Below are 24,035 nucleotides of genomic sequence, written 5' to 3' on the forward strand. Positions count from 1 at the left end.
TAAAAATAATATTGGGCTTTAGTCATTCTGTTTTCTCATTCTGCGTGTGTGAGTCTGCTGCAGGGTGTCATCAGAAGGCGAAGGAGAACATAACATTAGCAGCCTAGGGGTAAGAGTATGAGGTATTCAATACTCATCAGGTATACTAGCCAAACCCAGGTGGCTGCACGTGGCTGTGTCTGAACAGGCCTGGCCCAGTTCTTTTCATCACGACGGGTGATTAAAGTGAATGGGCTCTTTAACCATTGTCAGGAGAATCAGACAGTCACTGAGACGTGCCAGGTGTGTTAAGCATCCACCGCCACAGAGGAAAAAGAAAAAAACATATGGAACAATGCCTTATTCACAAACACAGAACAACATTAGCTCAGTTTATTCAGATGTGCCTAACCACACATCCCACAATGTGGGGTATTATCAAACCTGATATGAACTAGATAATCACTATCAAAGCACTACTTTTGTTTTAGTCTGTCTCTATGGTGCTATGAGAGATGAGTGGTTTGTTTTTCCTGTTTCTATGCGGTGCTGTGTTATCGCAGATGGGAGGGCTTCCTGAGGGCCCACTGCAGTTCTGCTGAGTCAGACCACAGCTACTTCCTGTCTGTCCCCCACCTGTGACCTCACCCGCTCACCCTCACCAGGAGTGGAAGATCCCCACCCCCCCAATTCACCTTTCACTTCTCTCCCGTTCATTACATTACTGCACCTGGAGCCCTATTAGCTGTCAATCAAAATCAAATCAAAGTTTATTGGTCACGTACACAGTTTATCATACTCACATCATGCAGAATGTAGACTAGAGGTCAACTCAAACATGCTTATCAAAATGGAAAGTGGACACAATGTCAGGCAGTTGGCAATTATTGTCTCCTGGAATCCTGATCAATCTATAGAGCTCAAGACTATAGGATACTGCTGAACCAAACATTATCCTCCTTAATGGCACTGTTTTTGAATGAATACAAATGACTCGTTAAACTCTACAGCTATATCTCTTTAAGGAGTATAGTATGTCCTCTAAGGTCTAAGACATTAGCTGACTGGTGGGCTCTAGTGTGTACATGCTGTCCAGCCACTTCACCGGGTCAGCCAGGTTAGAGTGACAGGAACACCCCCCAACACTGGGCTGAGTGGAGCTCCTTAACACACATGCTTATTCTGGCTTCACCAGAGTAAAACAAACTGACTGTGTGAGTGAGCGAGCGAGCGAGCGGAGCCCGTGCACATGCAGACATGATGTGATGCCTCACTAGCTTGGCCCAGCGCACGATGGTGGCTCACGCTGTTTTAGGACAAAACGTCAGACTTAAGGTACTCAATCAACTGAGAGAGACCACCGGGAGAGCCACAACATGAACTGGCAACCCTCGCAGACAGCCATCTGGGACTCGATGGGAATTAGAACAGGAGAAAAGGAGCAATACTCCTGTCTGGGCATGAAATAGGCCTGAGAAACAGGCAAGAAGGGCACACTGTGTCTCTGAACTTTCAAATCATACCGTAGAAGGTTCCATACAGTGAATTATTTGCTCAGTGAATGCACAATTTTCCACAGTATCAAACCATATAATTAAGGGAAAATAGGTCCATCTGTCAAGATGTCACAATTGTTAAGGGAGGATGCCAAGCATGGAAATGTTAATGACACACTGTTCAATGATGGGCCATCTAGGGTGAGATTTACGAGCATGACAAAGACAACCTGTTATAAAGGAGAGCTCCTCTACAATGAGGGGGAAAATAATAATCCTTAAAAAACAGTTGTTCTGTCTTTAATTCTAACCCGCATTCAGTGGGTTGTGAAGTAAAGAGTTCATGTCTTTGCTGTAGTTTAGTCTAAAAGGCAGGAGACTGGGGAACTGAATAACAGGGTAATAAACAATAATATAATGAAAACGTTTCCATGTGCTTCATACATGAGGTATGTGCCAACATTATACAGGCATAACAGTTCACATAAGAAAAAGGAAATGAAATGTAGCACTTATGATTGAAGGCATTTCATGAATGCAAAACCATTCCAAACATATTACCGAGCTCAAGGAGCTTTGTGTTTGCACAACTGAGACTACAAATTATCATGCTATTTGCCATATGATTTAACTAGGCTATTATTGCAATGATAGTATGTGTCATAATGTGGAGTTTGATTGCCTGATAATTATAATGTTTAAAAATGCAGAGAACAGACAAATCAGTCTCTTAATAGAAAACAGTGTCTGTATTTTGCTGAGGTATACTGGCGCTGAAGTGCAGGTCAGGAGCTCACCTTCAGGACATAGCCGGTTCAAATAGTTTCCATAGAATCTGGCACTGGACAGTGGCACCGCCCTGGAAAACTAACCGTCTCTCTCACTGGGCCTCTTCCCACTCCAACTCACTTCTCCAGACCTCTCAGATGAGACGAGCACAAAGCAACTCTGATACTAATAAAATAAGCTTGTCAGATCTCGGGCTCAAGAAGCCACTTCAATAGGCCTAAAGCGCTTACATTTAACAGCATAATCAGTGAAAGAGCTTAAGCCCAGTAACATATGTTCTCTGACCATTCTGTTCAGTGTATCTGCTTCGTATTTAAAAAATAAATAAATGTGGGCCTTCATTGTGTTCCTCATTAAAAACGTATATATAAGAAACCAACAGTACGTGTGTGTCCTTAGCATTATAGCCAGCTGTATGCAGTAACAAACTGGGGATGACTTCATATCCTATACAGATTGTAGCTCCAGCAGGCATTTGGAGGCTGGGTGAGAAATGTTATCACATTATTATTACCTGTGAACCACCACCAAACCCTAACACATCGCTTAAGCCATCCACTCCTTCTGAAGAAAGTAAAGTAAAGTCATTTATCAAGTTATGGCAGGTGGGCCGCAATTAATCACAACAGGAGAGCCACATGCTGTACCACTATCTGTGGGAGATGTCCGTCAATTATTTTACTCCTTAAATCTCCAATTCTGTAAACAGACTTGAAACGTAAGAAGTGAGGGTAAGTTTAATTCTAGCCTCAATTTTATTACAAGGGCGTTCCTGTTTCCATCCACACAGCCAGCGTAAATCAAATACTTACGTGAGTCTCTCCTACTGTACCAACAGTATGGTTAATTACCCAGAACCAAGAGACTGTACATCTGTTTTATTACTTTGATAAATAAGACCATTCTACGCTGTCCTGTGGCTTGTCAGACTGAGGAAACCTAGCTGAAACTCTTTGGCATGGGACTAAAGACAATCAGACACTTTAATGAAAGGTTCAATAGAACTGGAATAGCACCTAATCATGGCATACTCTCAGATCAAGGGGGTATATGGTGTTCCAAGCTGGTTTATAGCTGGTATCAGAGAGAACTTGTAAAACCTGTCTTATTTTCGATAACTTAAAACACACTTTAATAACAATCTGGGCATGGTTCCAACCTTTTAGGAGGGCCCAATAAAGAACACAGCCCCCTAAGTACAACCAAGGAAAATAATCACACTTGCTGAGTGATTCTGTCTGTGGATGTGTGTTATGAAAGCATTCTGGTGACTGATTGAGGGTGCTGTAAGAGGCAAGACTCTGTAGAGCTGTGGATGAGGAGGAATAAGGATAGTGCAGGAGGGAGTGAGTTACAGTAAAGGGGAGGGAGTAAGTTACAGTAAAGGCACTGGCATGCTTTCCAGCCGAAACAGTTCAGAAGAGATTGTGAATATATTACGATGACATTTTGTGGTGTTTTTTTTGTTCGTTTTGGAGGGGGTTTTCGGCTGTTTGGGCACATTTAGAAAAATAGTGCATCTGCAACCAAACATCTTAGTTTGATATAAAATTGCCCAAGTTATCCTCTGCAAAAACGTCAAAATTAATGACAGATTTGTTGAGTTATCTTAGATTAATTCTAACTATTTTGAGGAAGTATATACTGGCTATGGGGTCTCAAAATGTACAAACAGTACCTTTGCCACTTTTTTCTAGTTTTTCAAGGGACTATGTGAGCACGCTTGTTCGGTTCGCCTAGGTGAGTTCGAACTGGCACCAACTGAACTGAAGCATGCTGACGCCCTAAGTGTCTGTGTGTGTTTGTTTGATTGTGGGCAGTGTGTGTGTGTGTGTGTGTGTGTGTGTGTGTGTGTGTGTGTGTGTGTGTGTGTGTGTGTGTGTGTGTGTGTGTGTGTGTGTGTGTGTGTGTGTGTGTGTGTGTGTGTGTGTGTGTGTGTTCTGAGATGAACTTCGAGTTCTGTCTGACCAGAAGAACACACTTTCTCAGCTGTTTATATGCGTCAGCTGCAGTAAAGGATAGTAGCGGATTTAATGTGTCCTGACAGGTGCACTTTAAAGTGAAGACCATGACGTTGCCTAAGTCACTACCCTCCCTATGACAGAGCACTTCTCTACTAAGGAAGGACAAACTACCGATTGTCTAAAACCGATTACAGCTGGGAAAAATGCAGAGAATCAGTCACACCTCACTATTGTGACTTCAATCCGGATTAATCATAAGCCAATGGGTCAGACCAGTCATACAACTCACAGCTACACAAAGAGAAGTGAAATGCATAACATTCATAAATATGACTTCCACATGAATATATTGGGATCTTATTTCAGACTACTGTAGGGTGTGCACTGTGCACTGTCAAGACAATTTTCACACTGATGGTCTTGGAGTTCTTTGTCTCTTTTGTCTCCAAAGACTTCCATGCAACAGAGCTCTGTCTACAGTGTACCAATAACACCAAAGGTATATTCAACACCTCTGTATGATATAAAACAAGTGTTCTTTGAATGTCATGGTGAGTGGCTGTTTGCTTACCTTGGTGCCCACACAAGCCTGGCCCTTCTTGTACTCCTTGTGGCAGGTTCTCTTGTCCAGCTTGGTCCAGAGGGCCTTGGCCCTCCAGGAGGTGAGCCTGGTCTTCAGACTACAGTAGAATGTCTCATGGTCCTGAGGGTCTAGATCCAGCAGCCTGCACAGGAGGTTGAAGGACTGCAGGGTGCCCTTACAGGTAGAGGCCTGGATGAAATTCTCAAACAGCTTCCCTGCCTGGTCCTTCTCCTCCTCTGTCTCCCCCATCTTCCCCACCAGGAGTGCAGGGTGCTTGGCTGGTGCTGGCTTGCCTTTCCTCCTCTCTCGCTCTCCCCCAGCTGTCTCAGTGGCTAAACCCACAGCCTGGCCCCCATGGTCCTGCCCAATCTGAGGAGGTACAGAGAAAACATATTGAGTCTGATGTCATCGCACGGCCTTTAGAAGTGTAGAATCCTTAACAGATGGCTTTATGGAACAGTGGAAAAATTGTTTAAACAGTCAAATATTGGACAGGAAAAGGGACAACCCTCCCTAACCATATAAAAAAATATTAGTTTTACTAGGTAAGTTTAAAAGGTTGACGTTTCGGCTTTCAATAGCCTTCTTCAGAATAATCACAGAGGGAATAGACTAGTTCATATAGGGCATGAGGAAGATAATTAGGGAGACAGTCAATTAACCAGCCTGCAACAATCACTGGTTTTCTACAGAATGGGTTTCATTGCATTTATTTTACTTCAAATCACTGACTTACAGATTGAAACATTTGGCATTAGATAATGCATTGTAACATTTCCAATGTAAGAATAGATGTGTTTGAATTCTCATGGAAAGCATTTTTACTTGCTGACAAACTAATACAGCATGCCATACTAACTGATTGTTTATAGATAGATCCTGGGATAATGATTGTCTTCATTTCTGGACAACAATGGATTTCCAAAAGTCACTGCCAAAGTTCAAAAGCTCAAAATAGAAACCTGCTTCAAAACATGCAGTATTCCCATTTCTATGAACTAAATGACATACAGGAGGTCATACAGTAACACAGAGAATATCAACACAATAATGAATCATGGCTTCCATCTACAAAATACAGTTTGTTTCATTCTAATGACCAAATCTATGGATAAAAATACCAGACAGCTCATTGAGGACAGACAGTTCTGTCCATGCCTGTTTGCACATCACTGACTTGGCACTAGTGGACACGGACATACTGCTAATCAGGGAGAAAAAAGTGCTTGTCTTGCGGCTTTTGCTCTCCAGCTGAAAACTCGACAGATGTAAAAAATGTTTTTTTTTTTTTAAATCATTTGAAGAGGGACACCTCCTAGCCCTGGATATACTACCTAGAGTTGTAGACTGCTCTCATAGGTCTACATTACATAGTAAGTGTACAACCAGGACACTCAAATTAGTATGAGTGATATGCATTTTTACTAATTAGCAGATTTGCAACTACTTACTACTTTTTAGCTACTTTGCAATTACTTAGCATTTTACCTAACTCTTTCCCTAACCCTAACCTTAACTCTTTTAGCTACCCCTAACCCTAACCTAACTCCTAACCCTAACCCTAACCTAACTCCTAACCTTAACCCTAACCTTAACCCCTAAAAAATAAATGTTATCATTAGCAACCTAGATAACATTAGCCACAACAAATGGGAATTTGTAACATATTAGAGGTTTAGCAAATGCATAACATATTGTATGTTTTGCAAATTCATAACATATTGTACGAATTGCAATACGTAACTTATCAATGAATTGTCATTCTTAACATATCATACAAACATCTACAAATGAATACATACCATACGAAACGTAACACACACTAAATGTAATGTCCACGGATTTATGTACATAATAATATGAAATGCTCTGAGATAATGTTGAGACCTGTGTATTTTTTTCGCTCCCCTCTAGGATTTCAAAGCCTTTGAATTCCCACTGATAATATTGATGTCTCGACAGGTCCGAAGGATAAAAGTGAAACAGAATATTAGTTTGAGGACAACCTCTCTGTATCATTGAGTGGCCAGGGTGGTACTCAGGCCACACCTTAACTGAGAGAGACCGAAAACTTTTCAATAATTATGATTGAGGGTCACATATACTTACTTTTACATTTAGCATTACCCTCACACACCATATATTGAAAAATGAAACTGACACAAGAAAAATAACCCAATCCCCTCCTTCAAAAACCACAAATCAAACATTTGAAAATCATGCCAGGGAATCCACACCAGAGCACAACATCAAAGCAAAAGATGGAAACTTCTCCTAAAAATATGGGAACGTTTTGGGTGGGGACCATGGCTTCTGTGAGGTTTGGGAACAGCATTCATTTGATATTCAAATCATCCATAGAGAGGGCTGGCCTGTGCTTGGCCATGGGAGAGGTGAGCCCAGCCCAGCAGGACCTGCTGCCGTGCCGACCCCACTCTCCACCTCAACTAACACTACAGGGCCTGGGGGAGGTACACTATATATACAAAAGTGTGTGGACACCCCTTCAAATGAGTGGATTCGGCTATTTCAGCCACACCCGTTGCTGACAGGTGTATAAAATTGAGCACACCGCCATGCAATCTCCATAGACAAACATTGGCAGTAGAATGGCCCGTAATGAACAGCTGAGTGACTTTGAACCTGGCACCGTCATAGGACGTGACCTTTCCAACAAGTCAGTTTGTCAAACGTCTGCCCTGCTAGAGCTGCCACGGTCAACTGTAAGTGCTGTTATTGTGAAGTGGAAATGTCTAGGAGCAACAACAGCTCAGCCGCGAAGTGGTAGGCCACACAAGCTCACAGAATGGGACCACCAAGTGTTGAAGCGCGTAGCTTCACTAGTTCCAAACTGCCTCTGGAAGCAAAGTCAGCACAATAATTGTTAGTCTGGGGCTTCATGAAATGGGTTTCCATGGCCGAGCAGCCACACACAAGCCTAAGATCGCCATGCACAATGCCAACCGTCAGCTGGAGTGGTGGAAAGCTCAACGCCATTGGACTCTGGAACAGTGGAAATGCATTCTCTGGAGTGATGAATCACGTTTCACCATCTGGCAGTTCAACGGACAAATCTAGGTTTGGCAGATGCCAGGAGAACGCTACCTGCCCGAATGCATAGTGCCAACTGTAAAGTTTGGTGGAGGAGGACAAATGGTCTGGGGCTGTTTTTCATGGTTCCGTGCTAGACCCCTTAGTTCCAGTGAAGGGAAATCTTAACGCTACAGCATACAATAACATTCTAGACAATTATGTGCTTCCAACTTTGTGGCAACAGTTTGGGGAAGGCCCTTTCCTGTTTCAGCATGACAATGCCCCCGTGCACAAAGCGAGGTTCATACAGAAAGGGTTTGTCGAGATCGGTGTGGAAGAACCTCACTAATGCTTTTGTTGTTGAATGGAAGCAAGTCCCCGCAGCAATGTTCCAACATCTAATGGAAAGCCTTCCCAGAAGAGTGGAGGCTGTTATAGCAGCAAAGGGTCATGTAGGGTATCTGCTCTGCTGCCTACTGGAGTTGTGCCAAGTGACACCACCTCTCCTCTTCCACTGTGCAGCAGGTGTTGAGAGAACGATATGCCATCTGTCCATGAAGAAAAGTGTTATTATGTCACTGACACATGATAAGCAACTCCATACATGAGACTTGTCTTCTGTTGTCAAGTCCTTGAACCGAGTCTTAGTTCTCAGACAGCTTTCAGGGATGCGTTTTGGGAAACAACTCTAAATAGGCATACTTAAAAGGAAAAATCCACTCAAAAATGATCTTTAGGTATTTTTTTCATTAGTCCACTGTTGATACAGTCTCAAAATGTTTTGCATGTCAGCAGTCAAGTTTTCAAGATATAGGATTTTCAAGAAGCAAAGTGTCACTCATGATTATGTATTTTGGGACTATATAACGTGGACTAATGAAAGAAATACCAAAATATAGATTTTTCCTGGAACATGAGCACTATTTGTGGTCACTGAAAACAGTTCTCATACAAACAAAAGCATCCTATCTTACAGAATCCTGTTTGGCCCAAACTAGCTGTATATTTTTCATCCTGTTTGCTGTTGTTGTTTCTTTGCCTTACAGTCATTCATCCTGGATAATGGGATGCCAGCTCGTATTGAGGACAATGTGGGAGGGGTGTCAACTTCTGTCCCCCAGGCTGATACACACACCATAGTGACCCCCGGCTCCTGTCCCAGTGTCAGATACAAAACCCTATAGGCCTCTCTCTGGAGACAGTCAAGCCACAGACCGCATTCCAACGCTACATGCCTCACATGACACTGAACTGCTCTATCAACAAGGAACCAGAGGCAACGCCTACCGAGCTCTGTCAATGGTTCAACCACAGTTATCCAATGGCGTGCTCATGACTCTGGGCCCATTCTGTGGTCCTTTATCAGTGTGTTTTTGTGATGTAATGTTTATGAGTGCTGAGAGATGGCTGGGAGGGGCTCAGCACAGCATACAGGTGCTTTAATTAGTTTGGGGCAGGGTCGTTTGTTTATGCAAAGGGTGTATTATTATTCTGCTGTGGCGTAAGGTTGTTCCCTTTGCCCTGCAAGGTGTGATACAAGACAACATCTGCATTCACACCATTGTTGAAATAACTACAGCAAATGGTGAGAAAATCCTGTAGTGGATAGAATGAATGGCCCGCTTTGTCCTCTGGTTATATTGGTCTTGTTGGATGTGACCACATGATGGTATTTGCAACAGTTTTTTCTGTATAGATTTCATAATACCCACTTAAGGACTTCTGTTGAACTACAGTAAACAATCGCTTGGGCTTCCATTAACAAGTAGTTGTACTCCCAAAACAACATTTCAGGAAGCAATTTTAATATGTGGCTATCACAATATCAGACCATTTCCAACTAAGACATACAGTAACTACAACTTCTGCTTGGAAAGTTGAAATACAACCAGGGGTTTGTGCTCCAAGCTTCAGGAATTGTTTAAAAAGCTATAGTATTAACACCTGCTGGAGAGGTCTTTCTGTGTTGGTTAATGGAAGCTAGCGCACACTGCCCTTACAGCGCCTTCGGAAAGTATTCAGACCCCTTGACTTTTTATATATTTTGTTACGTTACAGCCTTATTCTAAAATGAATTAAATAAACGTTTTTCCCTCATCAATCTACACACAATACCCCATAATGACAAAGCAAAAACAGGTTTTTAGAAATGTTAGCAAATTAAAAAATAAATACAAATGAAACGAGAAATACCTTACTTACATAAGTATTCAGAGCCTTTGCTATGAAACTCGAAACTGAGCTCAGGTGCATTCTGTTCCCATTGATCATCCTTGAGATGTTTCTACAACTTGATTGGAGTATTTGTGATCATTCAATTTATTGGACATGATTTGGATAGGTACACACCTGTCGATATAGGGTCCCACAGTTGACAGTGCGTGTCAGAGTGAAAACCAAGCCATGGGGTCAAAGGAATTGTCCGTAGAGCCTCGGGGCAGGATTGTGTCAGGGCACAGATTTGGGGAAGGATACCAAAAAATGTATGCAGCATTGACGGTCCCCAAGAACACAGTGGCCTCCATCTTTCTTAAATGGAAAATGTTTTGAACCACCAAGACTCTTCCTAGAGCTGAGCAATTGGGGGAGAAAAGCCTTGGTCAGGGAGTTGACCAAGAAACTGAATCTAGAGTTCCTCTGTGGAGATGGGAGAGCCTTCCAGCAGGACAACCATCTCAGCATAAATCAGGCCTTTATGGTAGAGTGACCAGACGGAAGCCACTCCTCAGTAAAAGGCACATGACAGCCCGCTTGGAGTTTGTCAAAAGGCACCTAAAGACTCTCAGACCATTCGAAAGAAGATTCTCTGGTATCAGGAAACCACGATTGAACTCTTTGGCCTGAATGCCAAGCATCACATCTGGAGGAAACCTGGCACCATCCCTACAGTGAAGCATGGTGGTGGCAGTATCATGCTGTGGGAATGTTTTTCAGCGGCAGGGACTGGGAGACTAGTCAGGATCGAGACAAAGATGAACGGACCAAAGTACAGAGAGATCCTTGATGAAAACCTTCTCCATCGCGCTCAGGATCTCAGACTGGGGCAAAGGTTCACCTTCCAACAGGACAACGACCCTAAGGACACAGCCAAGACAACGCAGGACTGGCTTCGGGAAGTCTCTGAATGTCCTTGAGTGGCACAGCCGGAGATCGGACTTGAATCAGATCTAACATCTCTGGAGAGACCTGAAATAGCTGCGCAGCAACGATCCCCATCCAATTTCACAGAGCTTGAGAGGATCGGCAGAGATGAATGAGAGAAACTCCCCAAATAAAGGTGTGCCAAGCTTGTAGCGTCATACCCAAGAATACTCAATGCTGTAATCGCTGCCAAAGGTGCTTCAACAAAGTACTGAGTAAAGTGTCTGAATACTTATGTAAATGTGATATTTACGTTTTTTATTTTAGAATAAGGCACTAACGTAACAAAATGTGGAAAAAGTCAAGTGGTCTGAATACTTTCGAAGGCACTGTACGGTCAGCTAGAAGAGCTGAGGCTACATTGTCCCAGATGGAATCCCATGACCTCACCCATGATCTCCATCTGACAGCATGGAAAGGCAATCCGCAGGCAGACAGCACCAAGCCACAGAGCACCCGTAAAAAACCCACACACAAAAAAAGAGAGAGAGAGAAAGAGCGAGAGAGAGAGACACAAAGAGCAGACCGCAGCTGGGATCAATGGCCATTCCAAGCAGTTTTTACGCGAACCTGGGCGCTCGATTTCACCATACTGTACAGGTTTCAACAATCATACCTGTTTTTTAAATCATATCTGCCCATCTATGACTTGGCTAATTACTAATCCATTTGCAAACACTGGCTACTCATTTTATGCCTGTAATATAAATTTAACAATGAATCAAACAAACCATCCCATCACTGGTGCTTTCACAATACAGCACAGGTGTCTCAGTTACCTGTTATTGTATTAGATAATAGTTCTCATAACTTTGTTATTCAAAGACACTTGACTCATGACTCTGACAGAGTATAGTCTACAGAGAAACTGAGGCAGAGCTATAGTATATAGTATATCTCCTGAAGGTTTTTCTGAGTTCAAGTAATCCAGTGCATGTTTCAGAGGGATGAGTGCACATGCAATCAGTTTCCAGAGGAGGAATTCCAGAGATGTGAAGTATGTACCTGTTACAGCTGGCCTGCCAAGGCAGAACAGCTAAAAGGAGATAGTCAGAGACAAACACTCCCTCAAAACACACACATACCTGTATACGCATTATTAACCTGTAAATCATCGGCACATTTTCTTTGAGAACAAAACAATTATTCAAACACTAGCTATTTAACCAATGTTCTGAAATGTTTCATTTATTACATTTTTGTTATAGCTGACGCTCTCATGGTTGCTCTTGCGCTTACATATTCTTGATAAGAATCAAAATATGTTTAATTTCCATACCATATTAGCCATCAGCTGTGACTTAAACCCCTCCTCAGTTACACATGCATCTCCATGCAATGAGACTGGTAGTGGAGCGCATTTAATGAGGAGAATCCCAAGTCACCTTAAGACCTAAAATACCTTTACAACAACACCAGTGGCAGGGTGTATTAAGACTTGGTCTAATAACAACCAACCAGGCAATACATGGTATTAGGCAGTAAACACTGGCCAATAACTTCATAAGTGGGCCTATTGCTACATCAGCCATGGCCATAGAAACTGAGCAATATAGTACATACTGCTAGACCAGTAAAACACAAAACAATGACGTGATGTCCATCTGTGTTGCTCCACACAGCCTCAAGCTATCAAAAGACAATGGGAAGCTGACGACTCAAAGGAAAACAGTGGGAGGGCTGGGAATGACACGTAATGCAGTTAATTACCGAGAGAACTGAAGGAAACCAGGAAGGAAGCCCTCAACCCCTGATAAGCAGACATTACGCCTCAGAGCTGGACAACAATCTAAGAAAACCATATGTTCCAGCATCCCGCCAACAACTCTGCCCCTCTCCAGCCCTCATAACTCGCTTGTACTATCTCAACTCTGAGAAATCTGGCTGCTTCTTCAGGTAGCGGTGCCAAAACAAAAGAGAGCGTCTTGGACACGGTTAAAAACACGGCGTTATCTGGCCGGCCCCTTGGAATGTCATTCATCTAGAGAGGAGAAAATAATGAATTTACACAGAAGCAGGCACTGGAGAGGTGAAGCAGCTGTCTGCCGTCTGGTGGCCTGTCTGACCCACGCAGTGTGTATTAACCACATGTCCTCTTGGACTTGGAGAAAGATTTATCTGGACAAACTTCAGACACACAAAGCACATAAATACTGTCTGTCCAGCTATTTGAAGTTTGACATACAGTATGTAATCCACTTAGCACAATAGTTTGACCTCATTCAGTGGCACATTATTTTCTTCATTTCACACAAATAAATGAGCAAATAGCTGACAAACGCAGTGAACTCTCGCCATGTATAAAGATCCCACACAAAGAATGCTCTGATGTTCTTAAATCGACATTGAAAAATCAGGGAAACACTGGACTGATGCCATATTCAGTGCAATCATTACACCAATAGGCCATACAGTAACATGAGGTCCTCACAACGTGAGTGAGATCAAGACTCTTACGGTGAGAAGTGACTGCACAAGGCAGATTTTTTGGTAACTGACATTCCCCCAGACAGTCAGACAGACATTCAGTCAGCAGAAGCGATTGGATCCAGAGATCCTGTTCCATATTTCAGAATGGTACCGAGAGGTTTATATGACACTGTATAACCACAGGGAAGGAATAGTGGAGCCGGTAAGGCAGCTTTCAGGGAAGTCATGCTCAGAATAGACAGGTGTCATGTTCCAGAGGAAAACAGCACATGTCCTGGAGGATAGCCTGACATCTGCATAAGACCACTCTACAAACATAAATACACTGTGTTGCTGACCACAAAGAGAACATCTCCATCAGACCTGAAGGATCTGTGCCACTCTTCAGAAAAAAGGACTGCTGGACTCTGTCCATGACATTTGGTGACCATTTATTGTGATCATAGACACAATGATGGAGTGCTTAGCGGGGTTGTTGCTCTGTAAACACAATTCTACTTTAACCCTTACAGTAATTTGAGGGTAAAGAAAGTCATGATATGCCTCCAGCAAGTGGTGTAAAGTACTTATGTAAAAATACTTTAAAGTACTCGTTAAGTAGTTTTTGGGGGTATCTGTATATTTTTGACAACTTTTACTTTTACTTCTCTACATTCCTAAAGAAAACAATGTACTTCTTACTCCATACAAGTACTTGTTACATTTTGAATGCTTAGCAGGACAGGCAATTGGTCCAATTCATGTACTTATCAAGAGAACATCCCTACTGCCTCTGATCTGGCAGACTCACTAAACACACATTTATTTTATTAACCAGGCAAGTCAGTTAAGAACAAATTGTTATTTACAATGACAGCCTAGGACTAGGACTGCCCCTGCCTCGTTCAGGGGCAGAACAACAGATTCTTACCTTGTCAGGTCGGGGATTTGATCGAGCAACCTTCAGGTTACTGGCCCAACGCTCTAACAACTAGGCTACCTGCCGCCCCTCATGCTCTGTATTGTAAATTATGTCTGAGTGTTGGATTATGCCCCTGTCTAAAAACATGAAGGAATTTATGTAAGGTATTTGAAATTATTTATACTTTTACTTTTGATACTTAAGTATATTTTAGCAATTACATTTACTTTTAATACTTAAATATATTTTTACTCAAGTAGTATTTTACTGGGTGACTTTCATTTTTACTAGAGTCATTTTCTATTAAGGTATGTTTACTTTACTCAAGTATGACAATTGGATACTTTTTCCACCACTGCCTCCAGCTACATGTGGCAGAGCTCTGATGTGTTATTGGGTCATCCGATATGTGTGTGTCTATTTTCCTGTCCAGATCAAAGGGATGGAGAGCTGCCACTGTGAAACTGCCTTTGTTGGAGGTTAAAGCACAAGAACTGAGTCAAACTCCTTTTAAGTTCCCTTAATGACCGATTTCTGAGCTTGTACAAGCCAGGGGAAACTTGTTAATGTAGTCTAGTTGCCGATTTATATCCTGCTGATGACCGTGGTTTAAGTTGGCAGAGTGGTATCCTACTGAAAGGATCAACCAATTTAAACCATGCATAAATCCTTCAAGTGATTTGCTTTCTGAGCCTCAACCTCCCACATCCTCTTTCTGTCCTGGTGTTGGAGCTGTTGCCTGGAAACATGTGCTCACTTCCACAGAGTGGCTCTAGGAAGGAAATAATGCAAAGAGGAAGAAGAAAGTGCACACAGTTCTGCTCTGGGATATTGTGAATAAGCCTACAGACAGACCAGTCAGGCTAGAATACGGTGCTCATTTGGAATGCTGTCTGCTGTTTTATTGACTTCAGCTTATTTGTCTTCTTCACTGTAGTGAGCCCTGAGAGAGTGACATAGCTCTGAATCCAAAGCCTTGGTTCATGTAAAACTAGTTATACAATTAGATTAACCTGAGGCCCCAGAGCAGGTGCTCTGGTGCGGTTTTTATCTATAACATCTGTGTATAAATCAAGCCTCACACAGGCAAATTGTCCATCTGGCAATTCTGGCAAATGCCAGATGGGCCAGACCATCTTTTTGTTGGGCTGGCTGGTAAAAACAAAACAAAATAATAAAAAAAACGGACATGGCCGGCGGCCCATGTGCCTGTCAAGATTTGGTTTGAAAGATTTTTGTGCAATTTCTTTATTGTCAATAATATATTGGAGCATTTGGGACGGCCCGGATTTCTGATTGGCTGAGCTGAGGTCACAAAAAATGTCACATTCAAACTCAAACATACCTCAGTAAAGACACCCGCTCTGACTCTGTCATCAGTCAGCCCAGATCATGGATTGTAAAAAGGTGATGCCTCGAGGCCTACGCTGCTAAATGTGTGAAATTAACAAACTTATTCTCCAAAAATTCTGGTTCTGCTGAGTTGTGTGACTGTACTGAGAAATGATGCTAGGCTTAGCACCGACGGATCAGCTTCTGCTGTAGAAGACAGCGCAGTCGAGGTAGGGAGAAAACAGACAAAAGACACATATGTAGCCTAATGCTGCCAGTTAATATTTGGGGGATATATCGTATGAAATAGTAGGCTAATTAACACGGAGGCCTAATTAGGGAAGGGGGGGTTCGAGGGAACACATATGACGGACACTAACTTGCAATAGCCTAAAAGGTTGTTAGATTGGCTTTTATAACGCATAAGCCAATAGCCATCTATAAGACATTAAATACTGTGCTACTGCTTTTTATTAAAGTTATAATGTATTACAATGAAACACTGAATTAATGTGTAATAATTGCTAAATAATCCTCTGTTAAAGGTCAAATAAAATACTTTATTTTAATTGTTTTGTCAATGTTTCTGAATCTCAGTCTCTTCAGTCAGCGAGTGGGTATAAGTTTATGAGATGTAGTAACGAGTGACTCTGGTGTCGGATTACATTACATAGGCATCGCCACTGGAGGCTGGAAAGCCTACTTCGTTCGCTAAAAGGCTGTAGAGATGTACTGACAGTTTCTTAATATTTTGGCTCCTCTATAATATATACAGTGCCTTCGGAAAATATTCAGACCCCTTGATTTTTTCTACATTTTGTTACGTTACAGCCTTATTCTAAAATTGATATTTTAAATACGTTTCCTCAGCAATCTACACACAATACCCCAGAATTTCAAAGTGAAAAAAGGTTTTTAAATAATATTGAAAATGTATTAAAAAATGTAAAAAAACAGAAATACCATATTTACATAAGTATTCAGACCCTTTGCTATGAGACTCAAAATTGAGCTCAGGTGCATCCTGTTTCCATTGATCATCCTTGAGATGTTTCTACAACTTGATTGGAGTAGCTGTGCTAAATTCAATTGATTGGACATGATTTGGAAAGAACACATTGGTCTCCATCATTCTTAAATGGAAGACATTTGGAACCACCAAGACTCTTCCTCGAGCTGGCCGCCCAGTCAAACTAAGCAATCGGGGGAGAAAGGCCTTGGCCAGAGTGACCAAGAACCCGATGGTCACTCTGACAGAGCTCTATAGAGCTCTATAGTTCCTCTGTGGAGATGGAAGAACTTTCCAGAAGGACAACCACCTCTGCAGCACTCCACCAATCAAGCCTTTATGGTAAGAGTGGCCAGACTAGTCAGGATCGAGGAAAAGATGAATGGAGAAAAGTACAGAGAGATCCTTGATGAAAACCTGCTCCAGAGCACTCAGGACCTCAGATTGGGACAAAGGTTCACCTTCCAACAGGACAACGACCCTAAGCACAAAGCCAAGACAACGCAGGAGTGGCTTCAGGACAAGTCTCTGAATGTCCTTGAGTGGCCCAGCTAGAGCCTGGACTTGAACCAGATCTAACATCTCTGAAGAGACCTGAAAATAGCTGCGCAGTGATGCTCCCCATCCAACCTGACAGAGCTTGAGAGGATCTGCAGAGAAGAATGGGAGAAACTCCCCAAATACAGGTGTGCCAAGCTTGTAGCGTCAAACCCAAGAAAACTTGATGCTGTAATCGCTGCCAAAGGTGCTTCAACAAAGTAGTAAGTAAAGGGTCTGAATACGTATGTAAATGTGATATTTCCATTTTTAATTTTTAATAAATTAGCAAAAAAAAAATGAAAACCCGTTTTTGCTTTGTCATTATGGGGTATTGTGTGTAGATTGATGAGGGGGAAAAAACGACTTAATACATTTTAGAATAAGGCTGTAATGTAACAAAATGTGGAAAAAGTCAAGAGGTCTGAATACTTTCCGAAGGCACTGTATGTAATAGTAATTAACCCTTAAGATAGGGGAGGACATGTATGACAGCCAGGCACTCCGAGGATTTTATAAGGTATTATGGGCCAATGGTCGTCTATTAAGCATTTATTCAGTAATTGTTGTTATTTTTTATCTAATACATGTGTTTATTAATTCACAACTAGGATGCTGCTGGGCCCAGCACAGGCAGTGGGGTCCCCTGGTCTTCTGTTACCAGTGCTGTGGGAAAGGAGGCTTAGCAGAGACAGCTCAGAGGTGAGTACAGTGGAGGTAGGAAGAAAATAGAGACACACCAATGTATGATCTTAATTTGAGCCAGTTTGCTACAATAGGGAAAGTATCCGGCAGCAAAGGGAAATGTGAATTATTATGTGGATGGGGGCTGGTGTGGCTAAAATTCCAGGGCTGAATTTTTGTCCCAGTCTGCCCCTGAATCCTCGGCACAACCACTAATTACAAACTTAGAAGATGAGACTGGCTGGTAGCAGCATTTGCATCTAAGTAAATTTTGACTAAATTACAAGAACAGCAGGTTCGTGCTGAGTTTGGGAAACTCCCTTAGGGGGGCAATTTCAGATATTTTGGCAACACACTAACTCTTGAGTTTTAACAACATTTGGGAACTTTCATGCAGACATTTTAAAACGTAATAAATCAGCGTGGATTTGATCTTTACACACCCACCCCCTCAATTAGACTAACTGTGACGTCTTGAGAGAGACCATAAACCTTCAGCATCTTTACATCTCTACATTCACTCCTGATATAAAACCTTGTGATTTTTCTATAAATCTGCTTTTGGGGAGAGCAAGTCAAACCTGATGATTTATTGTTATTCCAGATAGCATAGGTATGGTGATAAAAACAAGAGAAGAAAAATGACAGAAGTGGACCGCTACAGATAAACTTTTGATTTGTTAATGTCTGTTGTATACACTGCGCAAAAACATTGGCTCTGAAGTAATCACATTTGTCTATGTTGTATAGTCTTGGAAAAAGGTTCCATATAGAACCAAAAAGGGTTCTATCGCTTGCTTCATACATGGAACACCTAAACGTTCTATACAGCACACCAAAGAACACATTTTTCTAAGAGTATACTCCAATGGCTAACAGCAAGTGTATAAATCTTAGTGAACAATATTATTTTTACTGTTCCTTAACTTCAGTTAAGCACAAGAAATACTAACAAGATTGAACATTCCTGAGGAAATTCCAGCAAGACAGGAGAAAAAACGTGGGTTCTTTGTTTGAGCGTGCAATGTTTTTCAAATCCAGGGAGAACAGAGTATTTAAATCACACATGGACAACCAATGCCTGAGAAAGATTCAGACATGTAGAATGTAGTCTATTGAGATGTTGACACATACTCTATCAGTAAGGTAGTGAATCGCAGAGTAATAAAGCAGGACTTTTAGTCTTACAGCACTGTGAGGAAGAGCGTGCAATGTTTTCAACCGGCACAGGATGCACAGGAAATTATTGCTCATTCAAGAGGGGGTGGAAAATTACACGACTGTATGATTGCTGCTGCCTTCTCAAAATGTCCTCACTGAGTCACAGCTGCTCTCTCATGGCCAGATACTCACAGTGGCCTATTTTCTAGTGTGACTTTGAGATAAACATAATCAGACAGATACCACCACATACTGTAGGTACACTTTCAAGAGTACCAAAAAGAAAATGGACAATTCCATTCAGATTTCAGTAATCCAAAATGTGTGTTTATAACAGATTATATACTGTATCTAAATACCGTACAGATGTCTCTGAAACTGATCTGTGATCATCTGACCTTGTATGCTGTAGCTAATGTGCCTCACCTGGGACAAAGCCTACTGTACAGTATTTATTATTTAAAGCCACAAGTTCAAACTCAAAATCAAACACGGGTTAGTGGGTAAGCTTAGAACTTCCCATAATTCTTATGAAAGGGGAACATTAATTAATCTGACAGAAACAGCAGTGCTATAGCAGACAGACAGTTTCACAATTCCTCTCCCTGTGTATTTGTGCCCCCCACTCCCCAATGACACGCAAAGGGCCATTTACAGTTGTGTAACTCTGTATTTCACCACTAAGAGCTGCAGGGGGAGAAAATGCTCACTGGCTTGTGCAGACAGTAATATATGTTGATATAAATACAATATAATAGAGCCTTTACAGTATACTATGATTAAGAAAACAATCAAATAATAATATAGTTTTCCTGAGATAAAAGGGTGATGAACCCTCAATGAATGACTGCTTAATCATTGTCTTTCTCTTAATGTAACTCAATGTAAAGAAAATACCATGCCATGGTAGAAGCCTATACCACTGTAAAACTAAGCTATATACAGTTGAAGTCGGAAGTTTACATACACCTTAGCCAAATACATTTAAACTCAGTTTTTCAAAATTCCTGACATTTAATCCTAGTAAAAATTCTGTGTTTTAGGTCAGTTAGGATCACCACTTTATTTTAAGAATGTGAAATATCAGAATAATAGTAGAGAGAATGATTTATTTCAGATTTTATTTATTTCATCACATTCCCAGTGGGTCAGAAGTTTACATACACTCAATTAGTATTTGGTAACATTGCCTTGAAATTGTTTAACTTCGGTCAAACGTTTTGGGTAGCCTTCCACAAGCTTCCCACAATAAGTTGGGTGAATTTTGGCCCATTCCTCCTGACTGAGCTGGTGTAACGGAGTCAGGTTTGTAGGCCTGCTTGCTCGCACACAATTTTTCAGTTCTGCCCACAAATAGGATTGAGGTCAGGGGTTTGTGATGGCCACTCCAATACCTTGACTTTGTTGTCCTTAAGCCATTTTGCCACAACTTTGGAAGTATGCTTGAGGTCATTGTCCATTTGGAAGACCCATTTGTGACCAAGCTTTAACTTCCTGACTGATGTCTTGAGATGTTGCTTCAATATATCCACATAAATTTCCTCCCTCATGATGCCATCTATTTTGTAAAGTGCACCAGTCCCTCCTAGAGCAAAGCACCCCCACAACATGATGCTGCCACCCCCGTGCTTCACGGTTGGGATGGGGTTGTTCGGCTTGCAAGCCTGCCCCTTTGTCCTCCAAACATAATGATGGTCATTATGACCAAACAGTTCTATTTGTGTTTCATCAGACCAGAGGACATTTCTCCAAAAAGTACGATCTTTGTCCCATGTGCAGTTGCAAACCGTAGTCTGGCTTTTTTATGGCGGTTTTGGAGCAGTGGCTTCAAAGCGGCCTTTCAGGTTATGTCGATATAGGACTCGTTTTACTGTGGATATAGATACTTTTGTACCTGTTTCCTCCAGCATCTTCACAAGGTCCTTTGCTGTTGTTCTGGGATTGATTTGCACTTTTCGCACCAAAGTACGTTCATCTCTAGGAAACAGAAAGCGTCTCCTTCCTGAGCAGTATGACGGCTGCGTGGTCCCATGGTGTTTATACTTGCGTACTATTGTTTGTACAGATGAACGTGGTACCTTCAGGCATTTGGAAATTGCTCCCAAGGATGAACCAGACTTGTGGAGGTCTACAATTTCTTTTCTGAGGTATTGGCTGATTTCTTTTTATTTTACCATGATGTCAAGCAAAGAGGCACTGAGTTTGAAGGTAGGCCTTGAAATACATCCACAGGTACATCGCCAACTGACCCAAATGATGTCAATTAGCCTATCAGAAGCTTCTAAAGCCATGACATCATTTTCTGGAATTTTCCAAGTTGTTTAAAGGCACAGTCAACTGTTGTAAAAATGACTTATGTAATACACAAAGTAGATGTCCTAACCTACTTGCCAAATCTTTAATTTCTTAAAAATAAATTTGTGGAGTGGTTGAAAAACGAGTTTTAATGACTCCAAAATTTGTTAACAACAAATTTGTTGAGTGATTGAAAAACGAGTTTTAATGACTCCAACCTAAGTGTATGTAAACTTCCGACTTCAACTGTACATCAAGCGTAAAGGCATAGCCTGCCAGAGAACCTGAGGGGAGCCGAAACTGAACATATTTAAAAGAGATCTTAATACACACCTTTTTAGCTTAGCTTTTCCTTAGGGTGCTTTTTTAGTCTTTTGGTTTGTATTGTTATTCTTTTGTTTTTTATCCTATTATGTTTGTTGTGTAGTAAATATTTAGGTTTTTATTTTCATAATTCTTTATGTTTTTTTCCTGTGAAGCACATTGTGTCGCATTCATGTCTGAAATGTGCTATATAAATAAAGCTTGATTTGAATTGACAAATTAATCCAAAATTGTGACCAATTCTAATTTGGCATAAACATAGTCTCACCTGAGAAGTTATGATTGAAGACTAAACTATTATCTCTGAGTATTCAGGCTGGAACATTTCTCACGTGCATATATCGGAGAAGATGTGAGAAAAGTTCCAGCCTGGATACTCAAATGATCCTTTAGTCTTCAATAGTCACTTATCTCTGGTGACAATCACACTAATCAAACTAGTAGTACAGTGTTAGTAATTTACTGTCTCTCTCGTAATGTAACTCAATGTAACTTTAAAGATAATACCATGCCATGGTAGTAGCCTATACCATTGTAAAACTCAGCCAGACACATCAAGCATAAAGGCTTTTAAACCTGGATTATGGTGGAGACACATTCATCATTATTTTAATGGTTGAACACACAGAGCTATTTTATCAGAGTATGGAGACAAACTAGATGTTTTATTGTCCAGTTCAGACACACAGGCTCTTACTGTATGTACAGGAATCTGTATCTAATCCTATCAGAATGTATTTATTTGAATACTAAGGCAAAAAAACGTGTACAAATCCCACAGTGAGAAACAAAATCAATTCCTCAGATAAGGTTCGATTTTACAACCTTGAATGAACTATGTCACAGTGTTCAGACTTAACTGTCATGTTGCTCAATTTCCTAGACATCTGCCCAGCGGTCACTGATTTGTGAAACATGCGTAATTGGAAGTGTGACTTACTTTAGTTTACAGATTAGAAAAAATAAATCAACTGGTCCAGTCTTGGCAGTTCATTGAAGAAGGATATTCAAAACCTCAATGACCGGTCAGAGAAAATGTATCTAATAGAATTTGCGCTGGCTACATGTGTCGGTGCGTCTCTTCCAGACACTCACTCTGAACTACTACTGGGCTAAATTACTGTCTCACTATAGTACCTCCCGTCTGTTGCATGAGGGCGGTGCTGGAGATTACAAGACCCAATGGTAACTTCTGATACACTGTGCTCGAAATTTAAATGATAAAGGCGTCATTACAACTTTAGACGCAAATAATGTACATGTAGCCACAGTGCAAAAAAAATGACAGCATAGATAGTAGTATACTCTGATTATTTTATGGAGAATAAAGATGTATTTCAGTTTAATGGGTCTTTTGCTAATTAAGCTACAAATAAATTAACCAAATGGAATCTCAGCATATAGCCTAAATCATGATGCATATCATTTTAATAATTCGAATACATTTTGAGGCGCAAATTGCACTCAGCAAATGATAGAGGCACGTGCACAGGCTCTAGCAAAAAAATAATATCCAGCGGTTCAGTGTAGTGTCCAGTATAATGTTTCAAGAACAAACAAACAAAACAAAGAACATGAGTCAAATTACGCTAAATGTATGTATCCTCTAATAGGCTACATTTGGCAATCAGTAACGCAGTGAGTAAAATTGGACTGCTTTCAAACTATTGACTGTTTCTTCAATGACATAAAACGACATGTTCAGATGATGGCGATGACATGGTCAGATAATCACCGTGACAGCTCTCTGCCCCCGTGTCATCACAAGGCCCTCATACCAAGGAGTGACCTCTCTAAACAGCCTGGTCTCAGACTAGATTTAACATAGTAAAGCTAAATCCAGGACACTCAAATGAGCATAATATGTTTATGTTTGGTATGGTTACATACGATGGTTACTTAGTCTGGCGGTTGCTCGCAGTGGCGGGTGGGCGTTTAACGCAAACGTCTAGCAGTAATGGTTTCATAGCCATACACCTATAAACTAGGCTACTCCGCAGTGGTTCAGACTAGGCTACTGAAAATATTTTCCATGCAAATGAGGCCATCTAGTGGTAAATGGGAGAAAACATGCGACGGAGCCATATCACGCATCCACGTTTACATACAGTCACAGCAGACTCTAGTCCTGTGTAGCTAATTATCACAACTTTAATACATTGTAAATAGGCCTAATGATTGGGAAACATAATAACAAGTCAATTATAAACTTCTAATTGAAGAGACAAAATAAAGAGTCGTTGTCAACACTGAGGGTGGTCTCATTAGATGTTCCAACGTCAACAAAGGCTCTAGGCAAGTCTGCTCATTGCGGGGTGCCACGGTCCCTCCTTCATTGGCCGCATCCTCCCACAGCCTGCTGCGGCTGGCCCAGAAT

General features: G+C 41.4%; 1 protein-coding gene across 7 annotated transcripts in view; it reads right to left on the reverse strand.

Moving 5' to 3' along the window:
* Positions 1 to 22,765, reverse strand: part of mical2a (microtubule associated monooxygenase, calponin and LIM domain containing 2a) — a 45,943-nt gene extending 23,178 nt beyond the window's left edge. For all 7 annotated transcript variants that reach the window (XM_014175310.3, XM_045708211.2, XM_014175303.3 and 4 more), the window contains exons 1-2: positions 22,599 to 22,765; positions 4,800 to 5,180 (exon numbers count right to left, since the gene is read on the reverse strand). In XM_014175310.3, coding sequence (XP_014030785.2) covers positions 4,800 to 5,060 — 261 coding nt within the window. In that variant the 5' untranslated portion in view covers positions 5,061 to 5,180; positions 22,599 to 22,765. The remainder of the gene's footprint in view (positions 1 to 4,799; positions 5,181 to 22,598) is intronic.
* Positions 22,766 to 24,035: the final 1,270 nt, after the last annotated feature.

The sequence above is a fragment of the Salmo salar genome, chromosome 26 (genome assembly GCF_965601325.2).
Source record: "Salmo salar chromosome 26, fSalSal1, whole genome shotgun sequence".
NCBI classification, from domain to species: domain Eukaryota; kingdom Metazoa; phylum Chordata; class Actinopteri; order Salmoniformes; family Salmonidae; genus Salmo; species Salmo salar.